Here is a 25,684-nt window from a genome sequence, read left to right as displayed (position 1 = left end):
TCCAATGCCTCATAATAATCCTTTTATTAAGGGCATTTGTTCTGTGAAGTTTGGATTCAGTCAAAGGGCCACACTTGAAGACCTAGAGGGCCACATGTGGCCTTGAGACCATAGGTTCCCCACCTCTGCTTCCACCACAGCTTTGTTGCCTCATGATGGGGAGTCTGGGTTCTTGAAAGCTGTGCCAGTAATGTTGTCATCTGTTTTCCTCCTCATCTAATGATATCTTTATTGATTTTGTGCACGCAAAAGCTTTTAAAACTCAACAAACTCAGTAAATGTTACCTCTAGCATCAAATGCAAAACCTTGTGGCTTTTAAAGCCTTTCACAACTCAACCCCTTTCCAGTCTTCTCACATTTTACTGCACACTCTACAATTCAACAACACTGACCTTCTTACTGTTCCTCAAACACAATTCCATTTCCCAACTTTCCTTTTTACTGGCTGTCCCCCATGCCTGGAGTATTCTCCATCTGGCTTTCCTGTCTTCCTTCAAGACAGTTCATATCAGACCTTTTGTGGTCCCTTGTATTGCCAGCAGCGAGACTGTCTAATCCTATGAGGTCATAAGCCAGCTGAGTTTACTTCCTTTTTGATAGTGTATATATGTCTGTCTGCATGCAATGTGTATGTGTGTGTTTGTGTGTGTGCATGTGCATGTGGGTGCATGTGTGTGTGCATGTGCATGTGGGTGCATGTGTGTGTGTGTGTGTGTGTGTGTGTGTGTGTAGTATATTGCTGTTTTCAGATCATCTTCCCCATTAGAATATAAGCTTTTGGGCAGAAGAGACTGGGTTTTCACCTTTCTTTCTATCCCTAGTATTTATGATGCGTGCCTCATAATCAACATAAAGTTGTAATCTGGAGAGAAGTAACTAAATCTAACCAAAGACATGTGGACAGAATTAGTGCTAGAGGTAACAGATGTAAAGACACTGAAAAATCAGCTTTCAAGATATCTCAAGGTGAGGAAAACATTCTGAAACTATAGAAGAGTTCATGGACAATATTGTTGCCCCCAAATGGCAAACAGGAAGAAAGAGTTAACTGTTGCTTAGTACGATTATTTATTTTCTCGTTACTATAAAAATCTTTGTGAGAATAGTTTATGTACATATTGAGGGTCTCCTTAATGAATTTTGAATAGGAACCTGCTGACTTCCCCATGTGATTCTCTACAGTACAGCAGCCTTCGCAATCACACAATTGGCACGGATACTGGGAATTTTGTTGGGTTTTTGTTCACTTGTTTTAGTCATGTCTGACTTTTTGTAACCTACTGGAGTGATTTGCCATGTCCTTCTTCAGTTCATTTTACAGATGAGGCAAACAGGATTAAGGGACTTGTCCAGTCACGCAGCTAGTAAGTACCTGATGCCAATTTTGAACTCAGGAAGATGAGCGTTGCTCACTCCAGGACAAGCACTCTATCCACTGCACCACTAAGCAACCTGATATAGGGAATATAAGAGACCAATTTCCTGCTTTTTTATCACACAAAAAAGCATCTGATTTGATAGAATGAATACTTTAAAGCCTTGTGATTTTATCAACATGAATACTCTTTCCACCAGTACAGACCACAACCCATTCACACCTTTTCATCCTGTTCACTTCTTGTTCTTGTGCCTCCATCAATTTTCCATAAAGTATCTACTCCATATGCAAGAGGCCTTCCTCTCGGTGTTTTCATCTGTGGGGGTCATCAGCACAGCATTCAGGTTCTTTATTTGTTATCCCTCTTTCTCACTAAATGATCAGCATTTTCCTGATAATATATTTCTTGAATGAAATTTCTCATATCATTTCTCATGCATTAGTAATCCCAGATAATATACCTCAGCCTATATATCTCCCCTTACCCCTCACTCTTTCAAATGAGAACCCTTCCTTTTGAAGAGAGAGCCAATCTCTCCGTTGCTTTTTGGGTGGCCCATTATTTTAATTCTTTGGCAATTGTGGTGTTTCTTTACTCATAGCTATATAACATCACTAGAAGAATGTTGATTTTTTTAAATGGGTTTTTGTGTCAGTCAACATGAAAGATACCTTTGATATATTTGTAGGTCACCCTCATAAAATAGCAACAGGCAGCCTTTTATTTTGTCTTAGGGGACTTTATTTTTACTTATTTTTCTTGACATCTTTTAAAAATATCACCTATATTTTCCAACATATCTGTTTCCTCTTTTCCCTCCCAGAGTCATTACAGATAACTAAGAATAAGAAAGATTAAAGAAAAAACTAACAGTTTGCCAAAAGTAGTCAACATACCAACCAAGCATGAAATTATTTTCAGTGTTCCCTACTGTAAAGAAGGATGGGAATTACATTCTCATTTCTCTTCTTGGAGGTCAAATTTGGGAATTATACAGCCTTCTATTTTTGATGGTTTTGTTTTGGCTGGTTCTCCATTTGCATAGTAGGTGGTGCAATAGATAGCGTTCTGGGCCTGGAATCAGAAGACTCATCTTCCTGAGTTCAAATCTGACCTCAGACACTTAATTGTGTGACCCTGTGCAAGTCACTTAACTCTACCTAAGTTTTCCCATCTGTAAAATGAGCTGAAGAAGGAATGGCAAACTACTCTAGTAACTTTGCCAAGAAAACTCCAAATGGGGTCTTGAAGAGTTGGACACACCTGAAACAACTGAACAATACATACACAAACACACACACATACACACACACATACATATATATATACATATATTTGCATAATATGTATATATATTTTAAATGTATGGTTATATAGCATGAAAATATGTGTATATATGCAAATATATTTGTTAAAGCTGTGACATCCCCAAATCCTGAAAAGAGTAAAGGCTGGACGTTACAGAAAGTGCCACCAAGAAGCTAAGTCTCCAATCTTTGGCTGTTATCCCTATTTTCATATACTAGTCTCCTCTAACATGCTATAGTGCCACACTGACATGTAGGGATTGCAGCTCCATGACCCCAAGGTGGGAAAGGAAGAGATTAGGGAATAGAAGTGACAGAAATATATTCCAGTGAAGACAAAATGAGTTAATGAGAGACCACAATGCCAAACCCTCCAGGAAGTATAATTCAAGGGCTATCCTATCTTCAGGACACCTGGGCATTGACCTGCCCTTTGGTCAAGTTCAGGGAACAAAAATCCTCTGAGTGGGGCCTCAGAACTCAAAAGTCCTCACAGTTTCTCATCCCTTAATAGTTAACAAGCTCATATTATGTGCCAGGCACTGTGAAACCAAGAATATAGAAGGAAGGCTTGGGTGAAGAGACATAAACATTCCTATTCTTTCTTTGAATGGTTTCTATCCTGCTGAGGTCTTTTTAATCTACATATTTCCATAACACCCATGGTCTCCAATCTATGGGGAGTAGTTAGGCTAAGAAGGATGCTAATCTTCCAAGACATATAAATCTTCAACAGAAGATAAACCTCAGAACAGAAAGCCCAGAGGCTGCCCAGGCAGCCAGAGTAGGGAGGGGATCACAGCTGTGCTGATTGTTCATGGTTCAGCTTCTGTGTCCCCTGTCTCCTACACTGCAGGAGGGGCCCTGAACTGGAATTCAAGGAAGGAAACCGCTGTGGCCCTACCTCTGCCTCCCGAAGGCATATGTAGTTCATCGGGAGGGAGAATGATAAAAGCTTTCCAACTCTCCCTTCCCACAATTCCTCTTCACCCACCCACCCCCAACACTAAACAGAGAAACACCCACAAAAGTACATCTTTTATGCCAGGATTGTTTGACTTTCCGAAGAGGGAGATGAAGTAGTAGCCGAGGTCAGCACCCTATGGTTTTTCAACAATGGCATTCACTGTTATTCTTTGGGACTAAAGTATAGTCACAGCAGGTGGGTGCAAAATATGTCCAGGAACTACTACTGTTCTTCATACATAATCCCCCCCCCCAATATCTCATTCAACAAACAATAAGTTTTTTGTACATTTATTATGTGGAAAGCAGAGTCAGCATGGCATATTGGGTAGAGGACCAGCTTCAAAATCAGGAAGACCTGGCTTCAATACCAATCTCTGATACATACTAGCTGTGTGACCTTAGGCAAGTCCCTTAACCTTTATATGCTCAAGTCAACTGTCTAAGAAAATAAGTTGCAGGACAGTTATGAGTGTGCGTTGGTTGCGGGGGTTTCCTTACTTGATGCTAAATATAACAATGAAGTCACAAGTCAGGATTTTTAAAAAATGTGTGGAACACGGTGCTACATGCTGGGAATATGAGGTGTTATTCTGTAAATGAGAGAACACACATTCTAATTCTATTAAGAGAGTCATATGGGAATTTGCAGTCAGTTGATAATTTTTTTAAGTGTCCCATCACTATTTCCAAGGCAAGGTGGCATAGGATATAAAGGAATGGATTTAGAATAAGGAAGAACTAGGTTTGAATTCCACCTTGGATACTTAGCTAGATGATGATAGGCAAGGCCCTTGACTTCTCTAATTGTTGTTTTCCTCTTCTATAAAAGGAGGGTAATACTAATATCTATTTTAAAGGGGTTTTGAGAGGATCAATTGAGACATTGGATATAATGTGAGCTATTATTGAAAACTCCTTAGAGTAAAGGGGTGAGAGAAAGTCCCAATGGCTTCAACCCAAATACAGAGATTCTCCATACTCACCACATCATGGCAGGTGCTTCCCCTTCTATTTCTATTTAATATTATATGCTAGCCTTAATTTGTATATCTGTTAACATTTGTCTAGGTGTTTGAATCTTCTTTCTGTGTGTCCCTTTCTTATCATTCATCTTAGTTTGGAAACCCCCCATGGGCTAGCATATTTTATGTAGTACTTCATGCAGGCAAATACTTAATACTTCCAAATTGAAAATCAGTAGGGATTAAAAAATTAGGGGAGTTCAGCTGAGCAAGTTATTATTGACTGTGCCATTCACAGCTGAAAGTAAGTTCTTTCATGCTTCTTTGCACACTCCTTCTCCTTTACCCCCTACTTCCCAAATAGCTATTCATATCTTTTACTTATTTCCTTCCTTGCGACTTAGGAAGGTCTGGAGAATGAGTGTACCCCTTGGACAACTATGTTTTTCTACTCAAATCCACTTAAACAGCAGATGCTGAGTGCCACCCCCCCACCCTCATTTGAATCTAACCCTTTTCTGAACAGGAATTCTTTCTTTAATATTGCTAGCAAATAGTCATCCACTCTTTACTTGAATACCTTCAGAAATGAAGAACCCACTATCTCCCAAGGCAAATCATTCCACCTTTGTATAGCTCTAAAGAAAATCTGAATCATCCTCTCTTTAGAACTTACTGTTCTTTCTCCTAGGTATGCATTGAGGCCAAACAGAACAACATTAATCGCGTTTACCCTTAATTTTCCTTCAAATACTTGAAGAAAATTTTCATATCCCTAAGGGAAATTAAGCCTTTGAAAGATGGAGAGACTTAATCAAGATGACTCAGTTGTTCAGTGTCATAATTAGATTCAGGTTTTCCATTAGAATGTAAGCTTCTTGACAAAAGGGACCATATCACTTTTGTGATTGTATCCATAGAGCCAAGTATTGTGCCTGACACATAGGTGCTTATTAAACACTCATTACTGATTGAGTCTAAGTCAAGAATTCTCAGGTCCTCTATTTTTGTGCCTCCTTTTTCATTTATCCCTCAGACTTAGTTTTCATCATCCTATTCCTATATTGGTCAAAATTGCTACAATGAATTGCTTCCATTGAATAATCTTGGAAAAGGGTATGATTTGGGGGATATTTAGAGTAGTCATAGTTGTACATAGACTTTCCAACCTGTTTCTCCTTTACCTTCCCCAGTGAGTCTGAACCCTGTCTCCTCAGGGAGAGGATATCCAAGGCAGAGGTATGACCCAAGAAATCCTTGTGAGAATTAGGTAATGCCTCCCAGAGAACAAAACAGGCACATTCTTAGGAGCTGCATCTGGAAGGGAATAGTTGTGGTGCTGTGGTAAAAGTGCTATATTTGGAGTCACAGGACCTATGTTTGAATCCTGACTTGGTTATTTGTTAAGTGTATGATCTTGGATCAAAGCTTGGATAGCTTTTTTGGACCTCAGTTTCTTTTTCTTTAAAATGAAGACATTAGAAGAAAGACCTGCCAATGTGGTGGAGTAAGAGGAAGTAGTATAGCCCATTCCCTCTACTTCCCCACACTAACAACTCCACAATGACCTAGAAAAGCACCAGATTGAGTTGAAAGTAGAAGAGTAGAAGTAGAAGACTATAAAAATAAGGAGCATGTTGTCTCCACCATTAGAGTGAGTTACTTGAGAGCAAGAATGGTTTTTACCTTTCTTTTTATCTCCAGGACATAGCACCATGGTAGGCACTTAATAAATGTTACCTAACTTATTGACTGACTGACTGATAAGGACGTAGGGAGGGGAAAGTAGGCAACACTCAAACTTTACTTTCATCTGAACTGATCAAAGGAGGCTAGAAAACACACACATACACATCTAGAATTAAATGAAAAAAATAAATTTCATTCAATAAGGAAATAAGAGGGAATGGAGAGAGAGTCAGAAGGGAAGACTAACAGGGAGGGTATATTCAGGAAAGGATTAATCATATGCATAGAAATATAACCATGGATATTAGACCACCTAGAAGGATTTAAAAGGGAAAAAAAAGAAAGAACTTGTGATTGAGGTCTGAGTTAAGAAAAGAGAAGAGAGTCAGAGGAGTGGAAGAAGATTTCATCAAGCACTCATGCTAAGCACACTTCTCACTCACTACCCATTCCTTCTTTATAAAGAGGAGGCAAAAAGCAAAAGGAAGAAAAATATAACAGAACAGATTGGAGGGGAATATGCAATTAATTATACTGACTGTGGATGTGAATGGAATTAACTCACCCATAAAATGTAAGAGAATAGCAGAGTGGATAATAAAGCAGAATCCAAAAATATGTTGTTTGCAGCAAACATTCTTGAAATATAAAGATTCACTCAATGTTAAAATAAGAAGCTAGAGTGGTCTATTAAATGTGTACTAAAGTAAAGAAGCCATAGACAGAAATTTTGATTTCAGAAAAGATAATAGCACAAGTAGACTTGATTAAAAGATAAATAAGGAAACTATATTATGCTGAAAGTTATCATTGACAACGAATACTAAACATATGTTCACCAAATGACGTAGCATCTAAATACTTAAAAGAAAAGTTAAGTGAGTTATAGGAAGAAATAGATAATAAAAGTGTAATAGTGGGTGACTTTAATGTACCATGTTATAGCTAGCCCAATCTAACAAAAGCCTAACTAAAAAAGAAGTTGAAGACATGTATAGAATTTAGAAATGTTAGATATAATAAGTATCTTGTAATTACTAAATAGCACTAGAATGGAATATGCATATTTCTCAAATATTTATGATGCCCATACAAAAACTGACCAAGTATTAGAGCATGAAAACCCTACAGATAAATTTAGAAAAGCAGAAATATTAAACCTATCTTTTGCTGATGACAATATAATAAGAAGCTATAGTCAATAAAAGCTACTGAAGAAAAAATTTAAAATTAATTGATCACTAAATAGCAATCCTAAGTAGAGGGTGGGTTAAAGGACAAATCATAGAAACAATAGATGATTTCATCAAGGAAAATGACACTAATGAGACAATATACTAAAATTTTAGGGATTGATTCAAAACAGTTCTTAGGGAGAAATCCATAAATCTAAACAAATTCATAAATTAAACAGAGTAAGAATAGATCAACAAATTTGGCATGCAATTTTTAAAAACTAGAAAACTAACTAATTCAAATCCTGAATTAAACAAAAAATTGAAGTTCTGAAAATTAGAGTAACAAAATTGAAAGAAAAAATTAAATTAAATAAGTACAACTATATTCTTTAAATAAAAAAAAGATATGTCACTAGTTAATTTGATTTATAAAAAGAGAAGAAAACCAAATGACAAGTATCAAAAATGGGGGGAAATGAACTTACAAGATATGAAGAAGAAATAAAGAAATTATTAGAAATTGTTTTGCCTAGTTACATGTTGATAAAAGGGAGTTGGCCATGAAGTACTGGAAGTTAGGAGAGACCCTGCAGCTGGATATAAAGATCTATATGTTATTTGCATAGAGATGATATTTAAATCCAGGGGAACTGTGATGAAGTCACAGAAAGACAGAGAGGTAAGGTATAGAGAAAGAGAAAAGGGTCCAAGATCACCATGAGGGACACCAACAGTTAGGGGGCATGTTAGGGATGATAATTCAATAATTATCACATAAAGGAATAGTCAGACAGGTAGGAAGGGAATGAAGAGAGGGAAGTATCAGGAAAATCCAAATAAGAAAGAGCATACAAGAACAAAGAGTAGACAACAGTATTGAATGCTGCCAAGGGGCTAAAGAAAAAACACAGAAAGAACTGAGAAAAGAGCCAGTAGATTTGAAAATTCAAAGGTCACTGATAACTTTTTTAGTGGATGGCATTATTTTATTATGATCTAAAAAATAATTTGGTAGTAATATTAGCTCCCCAGTATCTAGGATTACTAAGGCTTTGCATAAGTTAGCCCATTTGACATCACAATGTTAATTGCTTAATATAGCCCTCTTCCCAGCGTATTTGCATTTTGAAAGAAGATTTAACCAGTACAACCATACATACCCTAACTCAGAGGAAATAATCTTTTGTCTATGAAGATATTTGTGAGAAGGACCTTTTGGCAGTGATCCTTAAACTGTGCTAGGTGCTCTTACTCTGCCTACACATAGTACTGACCTTGAAAATCATAACATTTTAGAGTCCAGGGAATCTTAGGGGAAATCTAGTTCAATTTCTTTCTACAAATGAAAAACTGAGGTCCAGCAAAGACAAGTGACTTAACTTACCTAGGTCCTGAACCCAGGTGTTCTAACTCAAAATTTAGCATTCTTGCCATCACCCAACTTTTAGTCTCCTCAATACATATCGCTCCATTTTCTGTATGGTTAATATATTATTGCCAATTGTTTTTGCTCAACGCATATTTGAGTGCCTTTCAGATATAAGGCAATCGTTGCATTCATTTATGTTGCTAAGAAGGTAACATGGAGACTGGCCTTTTCCACATATACTTTGTTTCCTGAGTTAAATGAAGAAGTAATATGTTTTGCAGAGCCAGAAAAAGGACAGGACTTTGCCCAAGAGCACCAAAATTGTTTGTGTATTGATAATACTTCTAGTGCTTCAGCAGCATACCAGCAAATGAGCTTAACAACCCATTAACAAGAATTATTATTTAAATTAGGAAACTGTAAGATTAAACATACTTTTTTCTCCACAGTGGAGGCACCTTGGGTAGATCACTGATAACTTTGAAGACTCCAATTTCAATTGAGTGATGAGTTCAGAAGCCAGATTTCAAAGGGTAGAGGAGTGAGAGAAGAGGAAGTGGATAGAGTGTAGATGGATTTTTCTAGGAGTTTGAGACATGGAGGAAAGGCATAGGATGGTAGTTTGAGGGGATGGTAAGATCTAGTGAAGTTGTGCTGTTTTCTTTTCAAGATGGGAAGACTAGGGATTGTTTGAAGCTTGTAAAAAAAGGAATAAGTACATGAGGAGACACTGAAGATTAGAAAGGGGAAGATGTTGAGGTACAATCTGCAAGAGAAGGTGGGAAGGGAAAGGATCAAGAGCATAGGATGAGGAGTTCTTGCGGGCAAGAAAAGCCACCTCTTTGTCAGACTGGGAGAATGGAGGAGAGAGTGGGAAATGATGTCAAGGAGTTTTGGAATGAAGAGAATGGTACAAGAAGGAGCTCATCAAGTGGCCTCTTTTTTCCAGTAAAGAGGCTAGATTCTCAGCTGAGAAGGAGGCAAAGGGGGGAGAAGAGGGAGAGATAATGTCAAGGGGGTTGGCAGTGAAGAAAAGGAAGCCCACAATAAATGACCCAATACTTATTTTTAATTCTGCAGAGACTATAACATTCCATGGCTTGCAGCCACACAAAAAATCTGAGCTTTTGATAATAACAATCATCATGAATTCTTTTCACTAGCACAGTGTTTACCTCCTTTCCTTCTCAGTTTCTCCTCCCTCTTATCCCAGGGGTCCTGGGAGATCATTTAAAGGAAAATGCTATGCTGCTGAGGTGACTTGAGTCTGGGAATTAGGGAGGCCTGGCAATGCATGTGTGACTGAGTCATGACCCCACTTGGTGCCTCGATTTTTTCCATTTGAACAATGGAGTTTTCAGTATCTACCCCTTCCCTGGGCTCCCACAACCTCCATAAATACTAGGTATTTCCCTCTCCCAGTATCCAGTGAGCCAGCTTCAATGAGTCCTGTAGAGTACTATTTTGTTTTCCACATTCAGAAGTCTGTTGTTGGGTCTCTATCAGTAGTAAGGGCTATTAAAAGATCACTGTCAAGCTTTGTGAAACTAAATAGGACTGTTATGTAACTTTTGGTTACTAGGTTCTTGAATCCTTAAAAAGATCAGTTTCCCAGCTGGCTTGCCAGTTTAGAGGCACTGAGAAATGAAGCCTAAGCTGTCTAGGGGAAGAGCTTTGTTAACTATAAGCAAACTATCCCAGAGAGAAATAGCAGGGAACTATTAGGGGGTTATCATTTAGCTCCATGGGTTGAAGTGAAAAATGAGAGAGGAGCAGAGGTTCTTCGGACTAGGCTGGAGCTTTGAGCTCTTTAGTTCCAGCAACTCCTCTGGGAATAATAAACCCCCAGAAGGTCATGAAAGGCATAGAATCTCCTTCAACTTTTCCAGCCAAATTAGACTAATCATTATTTACATCTTAACCTCATCCATGTTGTCTCATTTTCCTGGAATGGACCTTTTACACTTCTTTTACACCAATCTCCACCTCTTCTTAATGAAATGCCTTTCTTACTTTGTCTCAATTCAGTTGCCAATCTCTCTGTGAAGTATGTCCCCAGAGCACCTCACGCAAAAGAAAGTAAGCATTCAACAAATAACAAGCATTTATTAGGCACTTACTAAGTACTAAGCTCTGTGAGTAAGCACTCATGATGAAAAGATAAAAGCAAACAGTTACTGCCCTTAAGGAGTTCTAGTGTGAGAAAACAATATGTATACAGAAAATCAAATACAAAATGTATTCAGAGTAATTTCTTGGGGGGCGGAGCTTGCATATCCAGAGAGATGAAGATAAGCCTCTTGGAGAAGTGGCATTTGAGCTGACTTTTTATCTATTCTAAATATTTTATTTTTTCCAATTCCATGTAAAAACAATTTTAATATTCCTGTTTAAAAAATTTTAGTTCCAAATTTTCTCCTTCTCTTCCTCCCTTCGCCTTCTCTTTAAGAAGGCAGGCAATTTGATATGTTATACATGTTCAGTGATGCAAAACATATTTTCATATTAGTCATGCTGTAAGAGAAAGCACAGACCAAAAATAATTTTTTTAAATAATAAAAGTAAAAAATAGTATGTTTTCATTTGCCTTCAGACTCTGTCAGTTCTTCCTTGGAGGTGAATAGCATTTTTCATCATAAGTCCTTTGGAATTACCTTGGATCTTTGTATTGCTGAGAAAAGCTAAATCATTCACAGTAGATCGTTTTACAATATTAATATTACTATGTACAGTGTTCTCCTGGTTCTACTCACCTCACTTTGCATCAGTTCATGTAAGTCTTTCCAGGTTTTTCTGAAAGCATCCTACTCATCATTTCTTATAGCATGATAGTGTTCCATCATGATCATATATAACAGCTTGTTCAGCCATTCACCAATTGATGGGCATTCCCTTAATTCCCAATTCTTTGTCACCACAATAAGAACTGCCATAAATTTTTTTTTTGTACATATAAGTCCTTTTCCTTTTTTTTTTTTTTTAAAAAAATTCTTTAGAAGGAATAACATACACACCCATTTGAGTATAGAAATCTATCTTACCCTACAGGAAAGTAGGAAGGGAAGGGGATAAGAGAAGGGGAAATTGATAGAATGGGAGGGTAGATTGGGGGGAGTAGTCAGATGCAAAACACTTTTCAGAAGAGACATGATGAAATGAGAGAGAGGATAAAATAAATGGAGGGAGGGGAATAAAATAGAGGGAAATAGAGTTAGCAACTGAAAAAAATTTTTGAAGCCAATTTCTTTGATAAATGCTTCATTTCTCAAACATATAGAGAATTGAGCCAAATTTATAAAAATAAGTGCCATTCCCCAATTGATAAGGGATCAAAAAAAAAGATCAGTTTTCAGATGAAGCTATCTATAGCAGTATGAAAAGAAATACTCCAACCCGCTGTTGACTGGAGAAATGCAAATTTAAACAATTCTGAGGCACCATCTCATAACTGTTAGATTGATAGGACAGAAAAGCTAAATGGTAAATTTTGGAGGGGATATGAGAAAATGAGATATTAATGCACTGTTGGTGGAATTGTGAACTGATTCAACCATTCTGTAGAGCAATTTGGAACTATATCCAAAGGATAAAACCATGCATAACCTTTGACATAGCAATACCACTACTTGGACTGTATCCCAAAAGAGATAAAAAACCAAAAGGAAAAGGATCTATATGCACAAACATATTTATAGACACTATTTTCTGGGGGCAAAGAATTAGAAATTGAGGGAAGGCCCATCAGTTGGGGAATGGATGAGCAAGTTATGGTGTGTGATTATGGTGGAATACTATTGTACTATTCTCAGAAAAATCTGGAAAGACTTGCATTGGCTGATGCAAATGAAATGTACTGTGTACAAAGTAACAGCAGTACTGTGAGAAGATTAGTTGTGAATGACTTTCTCACCAATACAACAATCTTCTCAACTCTGAAGGACTCAGGAAGAAAAAATGCTATCCATTCCCAGAGAAAGAACTAATGGTGTCTGAATACAGATTAAAGCATACTTTTTTAACTTTCTTTATTTTTCTTGGCTCTTTTGGCTATGTTTTCTTTCACAAAATGATGATTATGGATATTTTTTACATGACTACACATATATAACCTATATCAAACTGCTTGCATTCTCAATGGGGATGGGGGTGGGAGGGAGAAAGGGAGAGAATTTGGAACTCAAAGTTTTAAAAATGAACGTTAAAAATTGTTTTCACATGTAACTAGGGATTTTTTTTTACAAATAAATAAATAAATACTAAATAGTTTTTAACAATCTCTTTGGGATACAGACCTAGTAATGATATTGGGGGGTCAAAGAGTATATACATGGTTTTATAGCCCTTTGGCTCATTCGTGTTGTTGGAGATTGTATTAACACGCATATTTTCTAACAATGAAAACCTTATCTATGGACAGTGGATTTGCTGAGTTGACTTGAAAGAAACCAGGCATTCCAGGAGGCTGAGATTAGGAGGAACTATATTCTAAATATGGAAGTCATGGGAACATGAGAAGAAATGTCCTGCACAAGGAGAAGCAAGTAGTCCAGTTTGACTGGAACATAGGTTGTATGAAGAGGAATAGTATGAAATAAGCCTAAGGGGTGGACTGCAGTCAGATTGTGAATGCTTGAAAAAAACAAAGTGAGGAGTTTGTTTTTCTTCCTCGTAGTAATAAGTAGCCACTGATGCTTCTTGAGTGAGGAAGTGACATAGTCATACCTGCACTTTAGAAATATAATTATGGTGACTGTGTGGAGGATAGATTGAAGAAGGAAAAATATGGGGTAGAAAGACCAGTTAAAAGTTATTGCAATAGTCTAGGCAAGGTGTGATATAGGTATGAAACTTTATTAAATTTAATAGAAAGTGAACTGAAGTGAATTCACTGTATCTAGACTTCAATTTGCTTGTGCATAAATTGAAAGGATGTGACTGGATGATCTTTAAGGTCCCTTCTAGCTATAAACTCATGATTCTTTGATCTTATGAAATGAAACATAAAATTCTAGAGTTGAAGGGACTTTAAAGATATCTAATATAATATCTTCATTTTATTTTTACAAATTAGGTGTCTGAGGTTAAACAATTGGTCGCAGGGCCAGTTACTGGTAGAGCTGGGACTAGAATCCAAACTTTCTGATTTCCAGTTCAATACTCTTTCTAACATATCACATTTCTCTGTTATGTATCAGTATATGTCAAAAGACTTGAATTTGGTTCTTGTATGTGCTTTCTATGTCCTAGAAAAAGTAGGTTGTGTGAAGTCAGATGGCCATTCATATGGTGTCTAGTGCATAGTTTGGAGGGATGGACCCTCAAGGGAACTAATTAGGCAAAATCTGGAGCAAACAGATGGTACATCCTGAAAGCAAGTTTCTTCATTCCCGGTACTGTTATTGCTGCTTCTAAAGGAAATCAGTAATTCCTTGAAAGACCCTGAACTCTTATTTCACCTGTGAACTATTAAGTCAATAGGGGCAGCTAGGTGATGCAGTGGATAGAACACCAATGCAGGAGTCAGGAGGACCTGAGTTCAAATCTCACCTCAAACACTTGATACTCACTAGCTGTGTGACCTTGGGCAAGTCACTTTAACCCCAATTGCCTCATCCTGGGTCATCTCCAGTCATCCTGATGAATATCTCGTCACTGGATTCAGATGGCTCTGGAAGAGAAGTGAGGCTGGTGACCTGCACAGCCCTTCCTCACTTAAAACAAAGTCAAATGCAAATCATATCATCATTTCTCTGATGGCATGATCTTCTTCAGCAACGAAGGATGAACATGTCAATAAGAATTATTCTTTTGAACATAAGAAAAATGTTCTAAAGAATAAATCTCTTGCCTCCTCCCCTCATACCTCTATCCCACAAATATAATTAAGTGACTACGAACTCATTCAAGTTATTGGAGATTGCATTAACATGAATATTTCTTAATAAAGAAAATCCTACCTATGGATAGTGGATTTATGACGAATAGTTTTTGAGCTTCCCAGATTCCCTCTGTGTGTGTGTGTGTGTGTGTGTCTCTGTCTCTGTCTGTCTCTGTTTGTGTCTGTGTCTATGTCTGTGTCTGTCTGTCTGTCTGTCTGTCTGTCTCCCCCCCCTCATTAGCTCCCTTTCATGCCTGAACTCCTTGATAAAGTGATCTTGCTTCTCATTCTCTTCTAAACTCTCTTCAATCTGCCTTCTGACTTCATATTTCAGCTCAAACTGCTCTTTCCAAAAATTACCAACATTCTCTTAATTTCGAAATTTAATGACCTTTCTCAGTTTTCATTCTTTTTAACTTCTCGCCTTGTTAATCACCCCATTCTTCTTGATACTCTCTTCTTTTTAGATTTTTGTGACCTTGTTCCCTTCTAGTTCTCCTCCTATGTGATTACTCCTCAGTTTCCTTTGCTGAGTATTTATTCAGGCTGAGCCCATTAACTATTGGTGTTCCTTAAAGATTTGTCCTAGACCCTCTTTTCTTCTTCCTCTGTAGTATATTTCATTTGGTGATCTCATCAGGTTTGATGGGTTCAGTTATTATCTCTCTGCAGATAATTCTCAGATTTATTTTTCCAACTCTAACCTCTCTGCTGATCTTCAGTCTCGCATCTCTAACTGCTTACTGGACATCTCAAATTGGAGGTCTTATAGACATCTTAAATTCAGTTTGTCTAAAACTGAACTTATCATCTTTCCCCCTAAACCTTCCCCTCTTCCTAACTTTTCTGTTACTGATGAGGAATCACCATCTTCCCAGTCACCCAGGTTCAAAACCTTGAGTCTTTACTTCTCTCTCTCACACCACCCCACATCCATTTGGTTGCCAAGTCCTATCAGTCTTACTTTTATGGTATCTCCTGTACCACTCCCTTCTCTCCACTGCCACCACCCTGGTGCAGACTTACATCACCTCATACCTGGGTTACTGCAACAGTCTTCCAGTTGATCTCCCTACCTCAAGTCTCTTCCCCACTACAGTCTACCTTCCACTCACCTGACAAAGTAATCTTCCTAAAGTATCAGTCTGACATGTCATCTCCTCCTACTCAAATAGCTTCATCAATTCCATATTACTTTTACTATCAAATATAAAATCCTTGATCTGACTTTTAAAACCCTTCTTAACCTGTCCCCTTCCTACCTTTCCAATCTTCTTACACTTTACTACTTGCCATAAAATCCAAAATCCAGTAACATTTGTTGTTGCTCAGTCATTTCAGTCATATCCAACTCTTTGTGACCCCATTTGGGGTTTTCTTGGCAAAGATACTGGAGTGCTTTGCTGTTTCCTTCTTCAAATCATTTTACAGATGAGGAAACTGAGGCCAACAGGATTAAGTGACTTCCCCAGGGTCAAACAGCTAGTAAATGTCTGAAGCTGCATTTGAACTCAGGAAGATATCTCTTTCTGACTTCATACCCAGCAATCTATCCACTGTGCTATCTAGCTGCCCCAGTGACACTGTCTTTTAGCTATTCTTTACACAAAATATTCCATCTCCTGACTCCACATATATTTATTACCTGTTGCCCATGTCTGGAACATTGTCCCTCCTTGTTTCTGTGTCCCAGCTTCCCTGACTTCTTTTAAGCATCAGCTAAAATCCCACCTTCTACAAGAAGTCTTTCCTAGTCACTGCCTTGCTCAATAAACTGAAATGGCTCCTGACTACCAAAAGGCCAAATACAAACTCTTCTGCTTAGCATTTAAAACCTCCATCCTATCTCAAAGCTAATTACATATTACTCTGCTTCCCACACTCTTATAGTCCAGCCACAAATGACCTTCTGGCTATACCTCAAACATGGCATTCCATCTTTGCACAAAGTATCCTGTGTTTGGGGGAATGCCTTTGTCTCTTCTACCTCTTAGAATTCTTAGTTCCCTTCAAAACCCAGCTCCAATACCACTTAAAAGTTTGTTGATGCTATTAAACTAGGTTTACAGATAAAGAAAAATGAGGCTTGGGAGATTAAGTGATTAACCATGGTCACACAATAAGTAAGGATTCAAATTCAGATCCTCTTGAGTTTAAGTCTAGAATGCTAATCATTTCACCATGCAGTTATACAGGTGGCAAGTCTCTATAAAGAAGTTCTAGAAAGGTAGCAAAATTTACAGTTGATTAATCTATCAGGAGTTATTAAAAGGTGACCTAGGACTGGTATATGTAGGTTACTAAGCTAGGAAGATAATGTTATGTCAGACAGAGACCATGCTGTCGGACAAACTGTTCCTCTTAGCCATTGCCAGAAACTAAAGCATGGGCTAAAATAAATCCTTGGTTTGACCTCGCATGACAATTCTTGTGTTCCTCTATTCTGTATATCACCCTGAGGATTCTCACTTAGAACTCAGTTCTTGACCTGACACCTCAGGGAAGGTGAAGAAGAGATGCAGCCTCTTTTCTTGAGCACAGCTTTATAAAGCAATCTCATCCACATAAATTACATCTGTGTTTCTCTATTTCCTTGATCTATGAGTTCAATGCATCTGACATTTTGTTAGATTATCTTAGGCTTTGTACAAGACCTTAGAAATAAAATCTAACTCCTTGATTTTATAGATTAAAAAACTGAGGCCCAGAAAAGCCAAGTGACTTGGCCATAGTCAACACGAACAATAAATATTAGGATGCTGTTCCAGATTTTCTGACTCTAAATCCATTGTTTTCCCCACAACTGTACCATATTGGCTGGCATGTTTCTGATTCTTGAATCTAGACTGACAAGAGATAAAATGACTTCTCAGGCTGGAAAAAGAGTCAAAATTTCCCCACTTCCAGGCAAGGGTTCCCTCTATATATTACTTCTCTTCTACTTGATCATCAGTAAGGAGTTCAAGCTATCCAAGGAACATATATTATGATGTTCCAGAAGTTGATTTTTAGATTCATTAGGCCTGAACTATCCTTCAACCTCAAACCGGAGCTAACAAGTATAACTAACAAGTCAGACTGTAAAACTATGACCAACAAGAGAGTGTCTCCTGAGCCATGAGCTTGTCTTCCAGTCCTGCCAACCATACACTTCTCAGGGTATCACCACCACCACCTCCCAAGTTTGTCTTGTATTGTTTTGGTATGTATTTATTTATGTATGTTTTCTCTTTTTCTCATTTCCCTCCCCATTGAAAAAATAAAAATAAGTTTCTCAAAACAAATGCACAATCAAATAAAACAAAATGCCTCATTGCCTGTGTTCAAAATTATATCTCTTTCTAGACCTTGAATCTATCATCTCTATGTGAGGAGGTAGTAACATGCTTCATTACTGATCCCCCAGAATCCTGAATGGTCATTGGATTGATCATAGTTCTTGAAGATTTCAAAGTTTTTTTAAGTGTTACTGTTATTGGATTAATTATTCCCTAATTTACTCATTTCATTTTTTACCATATTTATAAATAAATAAATTCATAAAATTTATTCATTTATAAAAGCCTTCAAAATTATTTATTTTTATAATATTGATATCACAGTATAAATTATTCTGATTCTGCTTACTTCATTCTGTAGCAGTTCACAAAAGTTTTTCTATGCTTCTTTGAAAGTATCTATTTCCTCATTTCACAATAGACAGTAGAATTCTATCACATTCATATTCAAATTTTCAATTCATTTAACATTTATTAAGGACCTACTATGTGCCAGGCATTGTGTTAAATGCTGGGAAGATAAAAGAGGCAAAAGACAATTCCTGTCCTCAAGGTGCTTATAATCAGATAATACATTTGGTCTAGGCAGTAATTATATAGATTGTTTTCCTAGTTCTGCTTTCCTCACTCTACTACATCAATTTTTGAATCTTCCCATGTTTCTCTAAATTCTTCATATTTAGCATGTTTTTTACTATGCAATAATATTCCATTATTAAACAGTTCGTTTAGTCATTCCTCAATCTACAGTGACTCATTTTGTCTCCAATTCTCTGTGCCACAAAAACTTATTATTAATGTTTTGCTCTATACTAATATCTGTTTTAGAGAAGCACAAGTTAAGCATAAAACACCATAAAGAACACTCATGGTCGTGCACTTGCTGACCGCTAGTCCCTTCCAATGTTAAGATTCTATTATTCTTAATTTTATTCTTCTACAAGACTAGTAAGAATCAGAAGAATTGGCAAGAAATTGACAAGCAGCTGGTGCCGCATGCTTCCACTGTGAATAAAGCTGTGCCTCTTAGAGTCCTGGGGGAAGGACAGTTGAAAAGGACAGGATGGGAGAGTTGTAGTGTAGCCAAAGAGGTCCCCTTGCCTCTCCCCCTTCTGATGACCAATTTATATTAAATTTATAATATCCAATCTCTTTATTTGTATTCTTGCTATTTATGATTTGTGTACATGCCATATGCTTCCTATTGGATTGCAAACTCTTATATCAGCAGGGACCCCAGCATACACAGGAGGACCTGCTGTACAGATTCTTAGATCTGTTTTTCTAAAAGGAAAGCAACTTTTGAATGGTCAGCTATCTACTTTAATCAAGCACATATATCATTTACTTAGTTCAAGGGAAAAAGTCAGCACTCTGAACTTCAGAGAAAATACAGACAGAAATTACAAACAGAAAAACCAACAGACAGGGCTTTCAACTGCCTGAGCACAGACAATACATACATCATTACCAAAGAGAGAAGCACCACCATTTGGGTTTTCAAAACCACAGGGTTCCTTAGTGGCTACCCAGAATCATCTGACTCACAAACCTTCTTCCAAAAAATAAGTCCCAAAGAAAACCCTCACTTCAGAGTATTTATACATTTTCCAAAGCTGGGGGGCATGATCCTTGTAACCCAATGCCTCATTAGAAATTAACAAAAGGTGTCTGAGGCCTATTAATGGGTAGAGAAGATCTTTAACTCTTCCCCCTACCCACTATTAACCTTACATTAAAATCACAGCTCCTTGAAGTCAGAGTCCATTGCCCATTTATCTCTATGTTCCCTACGACTAGTGAACATAATTGATGTGCATGTTTGTCCTTCGTGGCCAAAGAAGACCATGCCATCAGAGAAATAATGACATGACTTGCACTTGACTTTGTTTTGAGTGAGGGAGGGCTGTGCAGGTCACCAGCCTCACTTCTCCTCCAGAGCCATCTGAATCCAGTGACCAGATGTTCACCAGGATGACTGGAGATGATCCAGGATGAGGCAACTGGGGTTAACTTGCCCAAGGTCACACAGTTAGTGAGTATCAAGTGTCTGAGGTGAGATTTGAACTCAGGTCCTTCTGACTCCTGCACTGGTGCTCTATCCACTGCACCACCTAGCTGCCCCAAACATAATAGATGTGACCATATGAAAAATGCTTAATAATGGTTTTATGAGATTTCAAGGTGTATAACACATTACCACCCACCCAATCACCTTGTAAGTACTTAGTATTTAGAACCTAAGTACTTAAGTTCAAATGTCATTTTCTATACATTAGCTGCATGATCATGCGCAAGTTCCCTAGTGTCTAGGACCTTCAATTTCCTCATCCATGTAAAGTAATAGCAGCACCTCTCTCACAGTTCTATTGTGGCTCTAAATGAGGTCATGTATGTCAAGGTCTTTGCAAACCTTAAAGTGCTGTATAAAGATCAACTATTGTTAGCGTGATTGTATCTACAATAGCTGAGCTCTACAAAGAGACATGCTGTTTAAATGGAGGGATTTCTTAAGTGTAATTTTTGCCTTCTGCTTATTTCTAATTTTTCTTTCTTACATATCTGTATGTTATGGTTTAGGCACAGCTCTCTCAAGCATTGAATGGTGTCTCTGATAAAGCAAAGGAAGCAAAAGAGTTCCTAGTTCAGCTCAAGAACATACTTCAGCAGATCCAGGTAAGGATGTCCTGGGACCATTAGAGGATAACTCCCCTCAAACCCTCTCCTGGGAGAGAAATATTAAGTGATGAGTCAGGAGTAGCATAACAGATTCATTTTCAAAGATTGTATTGGCTATAAAATGAAGCTCCAGCCTTGATCCTCATAAATATGACAAAAGCAAGATATTGACAATTACCTGACAGCTAAGAAAGAAAGGAAATTTATTTAAATAAAAACTAACATAAAGTATTATGATTGTCATAAGGAGGATGGTGGAAGGAGCAGGGCAGAGGACCTGCTTTCAAGTGCTGTCTCTGATGCTGACAAATCTCTTAACTTTATTGAGCTTTAGGTTCCTCATTTATCAAATTAGAGAGCTGTATTAGATGACCTCTGAGGTCACTTCCAGCTCTAGATCTTTGATTTACAAGAACATTAAAATTAGAAAGTACCTTTAGACCTTAAATTGTTCATCTGTAAGATAAAGGGGTTAAGGTAAATGACCTTTAAATTTCTTTTCATCCCTAGGATGGTATAAATACAGTTAGGTGGAGAGTAGTGTGAATAATGAATTCTGTAAAGTGGTAGCATTATTCAAATTTGCTCTGCACGTCTCCATTTGACTAAAAGCAATTATCACATTATACAATTACAACTTTGAACCAGGGGTAAGGAACCTGTGGCCTCAAGGCCACATATCAAAGGGTGGCACTTGAGGATCTAGAGGACCACATGTGGCTTCAAGGCCTCAGGTTCCCCACTCCTGTTTGAACTGTACTGATTCTAATACTTACAACCACTTCTCAGGATTCACTCACACTAATTGGGACCTGGCTAGTACAATAAGAGCATCTCACTTAACTCCCTCATTTTCAGAGAGAGATTGCATTTGATACATTATTCTTCAGTAGTTGAGAAAATCTGTGATCCTGTAGATTATAGGACTTACTCTACTGACACAGATTTCATGACTTTCTAGAGCCAAAAAAATTCCTCTACTGGTAGCCAACCTTCTGGTGATAAGACTCTCTTAATTTAGATAGGCTGTTTCTTGGGTGACAGGCACATAGTTTGTCAGAAGGCTTGTACTTGAAGCCTTTCCAGCTTGAAAAGACCTGCCCATGCTTATATTCCACTATTTGACAACTCAAAAACATCTTTATTCCAACCAAAGTGGTCATACAGGACTTTAATGGCAAAAATATGGTATGTAACAGTGTGGCGCATGTGCTGGAGCTAATTTCTCAGCCCTTACGCATGCTGCAAGGCTATGTCTCCAAAGATGACTACTTCATCCCCTCAGAGCTCTAGGAAAGAGGTTGACAAACTATTGCTGACATCTACCATCTGTGAGCTAAGAATAGTTCCTACATTTTTAAAAACGTTATACTGTGTTTTAAAATATAGATACCATTCTTAGCTGACTGGTTAACTGGAGGTGATTAAGTTTGGTATTCTGACTGTAATTTGCTGAACCTCCGGTCTAGAGTTAACCCTGAAAGGGGTGGGGGTGAGGTGTTCTAATGTCGTTGCTAATGAGCCCCCACCAGTGTGTTTCACCTGATTATCCATTGATATCAGTTAGTCAAACTTGTTTAGCTTTTAGAAATGAATATTTACTACAGTACCCTAGTTAGCACAAAGCATTTCCCCTTCCTAAAGTCTACAACACTGTACCACAAGTACATACAGAATTCAGGGGAAAGTGTATTCAGACTTAGAACACAGAGTAAATCGCAGATTCAGAAAGTTCTTTTCTCCCTTTTTGTAGAGTCCTCATGATGTTCCCTTTGAAACATTAGGAAATAAGTATGGTATGATATAATTTTTTTCCTTGGATTGCTTGGCCTTTTCTCCTTGAGTCCAATCTGTTTTTGGATTCTGATATAGACACTGCCATTAACTGTTCAGGAACACTGCTCAGACACCAATGAAAAGTCCAAATATTCTGAAGTTCCCAAGGTTCTCTTCTAACCAAGGTAGAGGGTGGATGGAAGACCAAGGTTGATGATGAAGCCCTCTTCTTCCCTCTCAGGTTATTGTTTTTCAGGGGTTTAGATGAAAGGTTTCCAACACTAAACTGCTAGACACTAAATTCCTTGGTTACAAATTAGCTTGATAGTTTTCTAGAAACCTCATAGAATATGACCAAGTCTCTCAGTAAATCCAAACAGACTTCCTGTCACACCTAATTGAAATGCCTTTTAAGGTAAGTGAGTGATTCAATGAATATCTATCTTCTGACTGATTACATAAAGAAGTAAAGAAGTGTTCTCACGTGATAATCAGGGATAAGTGAGGTGAGGTGACTGACTCAGTAACTACTACCCCTTTACAATAAGATGAGAGGGAGGGAGAGAGAGAGAGAGAGAGGGAGAGGGAGAGAGAGAGAGAGAGAGAGAGAGAGAGAGAGAGAGAGAGAGAGAGAGAGAGAGAGAGAGAGAGAGAGAGAGAGAGAGAGAGAGAGAGAAACCGCAAGGGACTTTAGAGACCATCTAGTCTAAACCTCTTCTTTTATAGATGAAAAAACAGAACCTGAGAGACTTGCTCAAAGTCACATATGTATTAAGTACCAAAGACAAGATTTGAACCCACATCTTCTGACTTCAGAGGGAGTATTCTTTCCTCTGTGTCATGCTTCATGTTTACATGTGTCTGTATGTAGATATTCTGAATCTAGCATATGCACAATGAGAAGCCATGTGACATGATGGATAGAGGCCCAGCATAGGGCTCAGGAACACCTGGGTTCAATTCCTGCCTCTGATGCATATTGACCATATGACCATATATATGCAAGTCACTTAATCTTTCAGCGCTCAAGGAAACTCTCTGAGACCATAATTTATAAATAGTCACCAATCTGCAACAATGGAAGCCGTTTCCATACTAGAGCTGTCTCTATCCATGAAATCTAAGGTCCAAGTAAACAATAGGCACGATAATTATAATTCACATTTAAAGGATACTTCAATATGTTCTTTTAGATAATCACATGCATAATGTAATATATTTTGTATTTTTATAGTTACATGAAGCACTTTGCTTAGAGATGTTAAGCATCTTAACCAAGGTCACATAGTCAGGGATTTTTTTCAAGGTCAAAAGTGACTGGTCCTCTGACTTTGAGTTCATTGATCTTTCCACTACATCACAGCTTCTTCTTCCTCCACATATTTATAATCATGTTTACATAAATAGATCATGATTCTTGTTAAGCTTTAGTCTATTAAATTTTCAAGAAGAAATAAACTGTAGGACCATTGAATCCACTGAATTGTGAGAGATTCACTAAAGATTAGCCCTCTTAACAAGCTGAAGTAGGTAGTTATGAAGTGAAGTGTTTCAGGCCACAGGTTAAAAAGGAGAATGGAGAGGAAACACAAAGAAATATGACATGGAGAATCCACTTAGATGCTTAAGAGACAAGGGAATTGAGAGAGATAAAACCTTGTAGTCACAGTATTTCATTTTAACCTTTCTTCTTAATAAACCTTGATTTCCTCCAGGAAAATGGACTAGACTATGAGGCCTGCCTGGTCGCTCAGTGTGATGCCCTGGTTGATGCTTTAACTCGACAAAAAGCCAAATTACTCACCAAGGTCACTAAAGAGCGGGAACACAAATTGAAGGTGAGTGACAGGGGTGTCTGTTTCCTTGGGAGTTGTCAACTAGAAGAAAACTGTTTTTCAGTATCCATTTACAGTCTCCAGAGAATAGAGAGGTTTAATGTGCTTTGTTGTTGATCAGTCAATTCAGCCGTGTCCGACTCTTTGTGACCCCATTTGGGGTTTTCTTGGCAAAGATGCTGAAGTGGTTTGCTATTCTCTTCTCCAATTTAATGTTCTTAGCAAATCAGAAAATATCACATCAACCTCTTGCCCTTTCTACAAAAACATTCATGAGGGTGTACCACAGGCACATCTCTCCCCTTTTAGAATCCACATGCTTTAGGCTCATGTCATCTAGGAAGCTTTCACCTATTGTCAAACTCACCTGCCCTACTACAGTCTATAAATACACACATAATTCCAACTCCTTCTTGCAGTTATCTATACTTCTATTCATTACACAGAAGTCTCTCATCTTGATTATTTAATACAAGCTCCTTGACAGTGTGATCTGGGTCTGCTTTTAACGTATGTAGCCTTTGTGGTGGAGACTCACTCAGAACACAAAGGAGTCAGGGACATAATGGGTATTTTCTCATTTTGTTGGCTCCTAGGACCCACCCAGAAAACATGGGAGAACATATGTACATGAGACTGCAGCTGACTCCCCACTCATATCCACATAGTGTGCAATATTATAAAATAAAGCTTCATCAAAAGGAGAAAAAGATGTAACAGAAATCTTGAAAGATATATGTAAATACACAAAAGTCTAGTATGAGGTCATTCTGAGAAAATATTTTTCTTATAAGTTCAACTTTGGCCTGCTCAACCAGATGTTCACTTGAGTTCTACATCTAGTTTTCCCATGTGACTTTGTTGAAGTTATTTCATGTCTCTGGGCTTTAGTTTGCTAATGTAGAAAATGAAGAGGTTGGGCTAGCTCAGCATTTCCTATACTGTACTGTATTCCACAGCCCTGATGTTGCCTGTAATTCTAATAGAATCACAGGAGGAAGTATAAATGTGGATCCTATTTTTTCCTAAAATATTAAATATAAATTATATTTATAACAAAATACTCATTATTTCCAGAATTTTTCAGTATGAAAATCTACTTTATTTCTCTACTTTGATCAAAAATTTCCCACTTTTCTTTATCTTTGGGGTATTCCATAGCTCCAGCTTTGTAGACTGAATATTGTCAATGTATTTCAAGATCAAAAGGGTCCTGTGACTAAATTAGTTGGAGAAAAATAGAGTAAATAATTTCTAAGGTCTTTTTAGGGCTTTATAAGCCTATTGTAAGTCTATGCATGTATGAGTCCACTGTGTGTGTTCATCTTTCATTGCTGAGGAAGATCATGCCATCAGAGAAATAATGACATGACTTGCACTTGAC

The 25,684-nt window shown here is 37.7% G+C and overlaps 1 protein-coding gene across 3 annotated transcripts in view; it reads left to right on the top strand.

Annotated features, from left to right (window-relative positions):
- TRIM67 (tripartite motif containing 67) overlaps positions 1-25,684 on the top strand; it is a 72,867-nt gene that overhangs the window by 17,940 nt on the left and 29,243 nt on the right. For all 3 annotated transcript variants that reach the window (XM_072638594.1, XM_072638593.1, XM_072638592.1), the window contains 2 exons: positions 20,591-20,686; positions 24,181-24,303. In XM_072638594.1, coding sequence (XP_072494695.1) covers positions 20,591-20,686; positions 24,181-24,303 — 219 coding nt within the window. The remainder of the gene's footprint in view (positions 1-20,590; positions 20,687-24,180; positions 24,304-25,684) is intronic.

The sequence above is a fragment of the Notamacropus eugenii genome, chromosome 2 (assembly GCF_028372415.1).
Source record: "Notamacropus eugenii isolate mMacEug1 chromosome 2, mMacEug1.pri_v2, whole genome shotgun sequence".
NCBI lineage: Eukaryota > Metazoa > Chordata > Mammalia > Diprotodontia > Macropodidae > Notamacropus > Notamacropus eugenii.
Note: the sequence above shows the minus strand (reverse complement) of the source record. Positions and strands in the feature narration are given on the sequence as shown.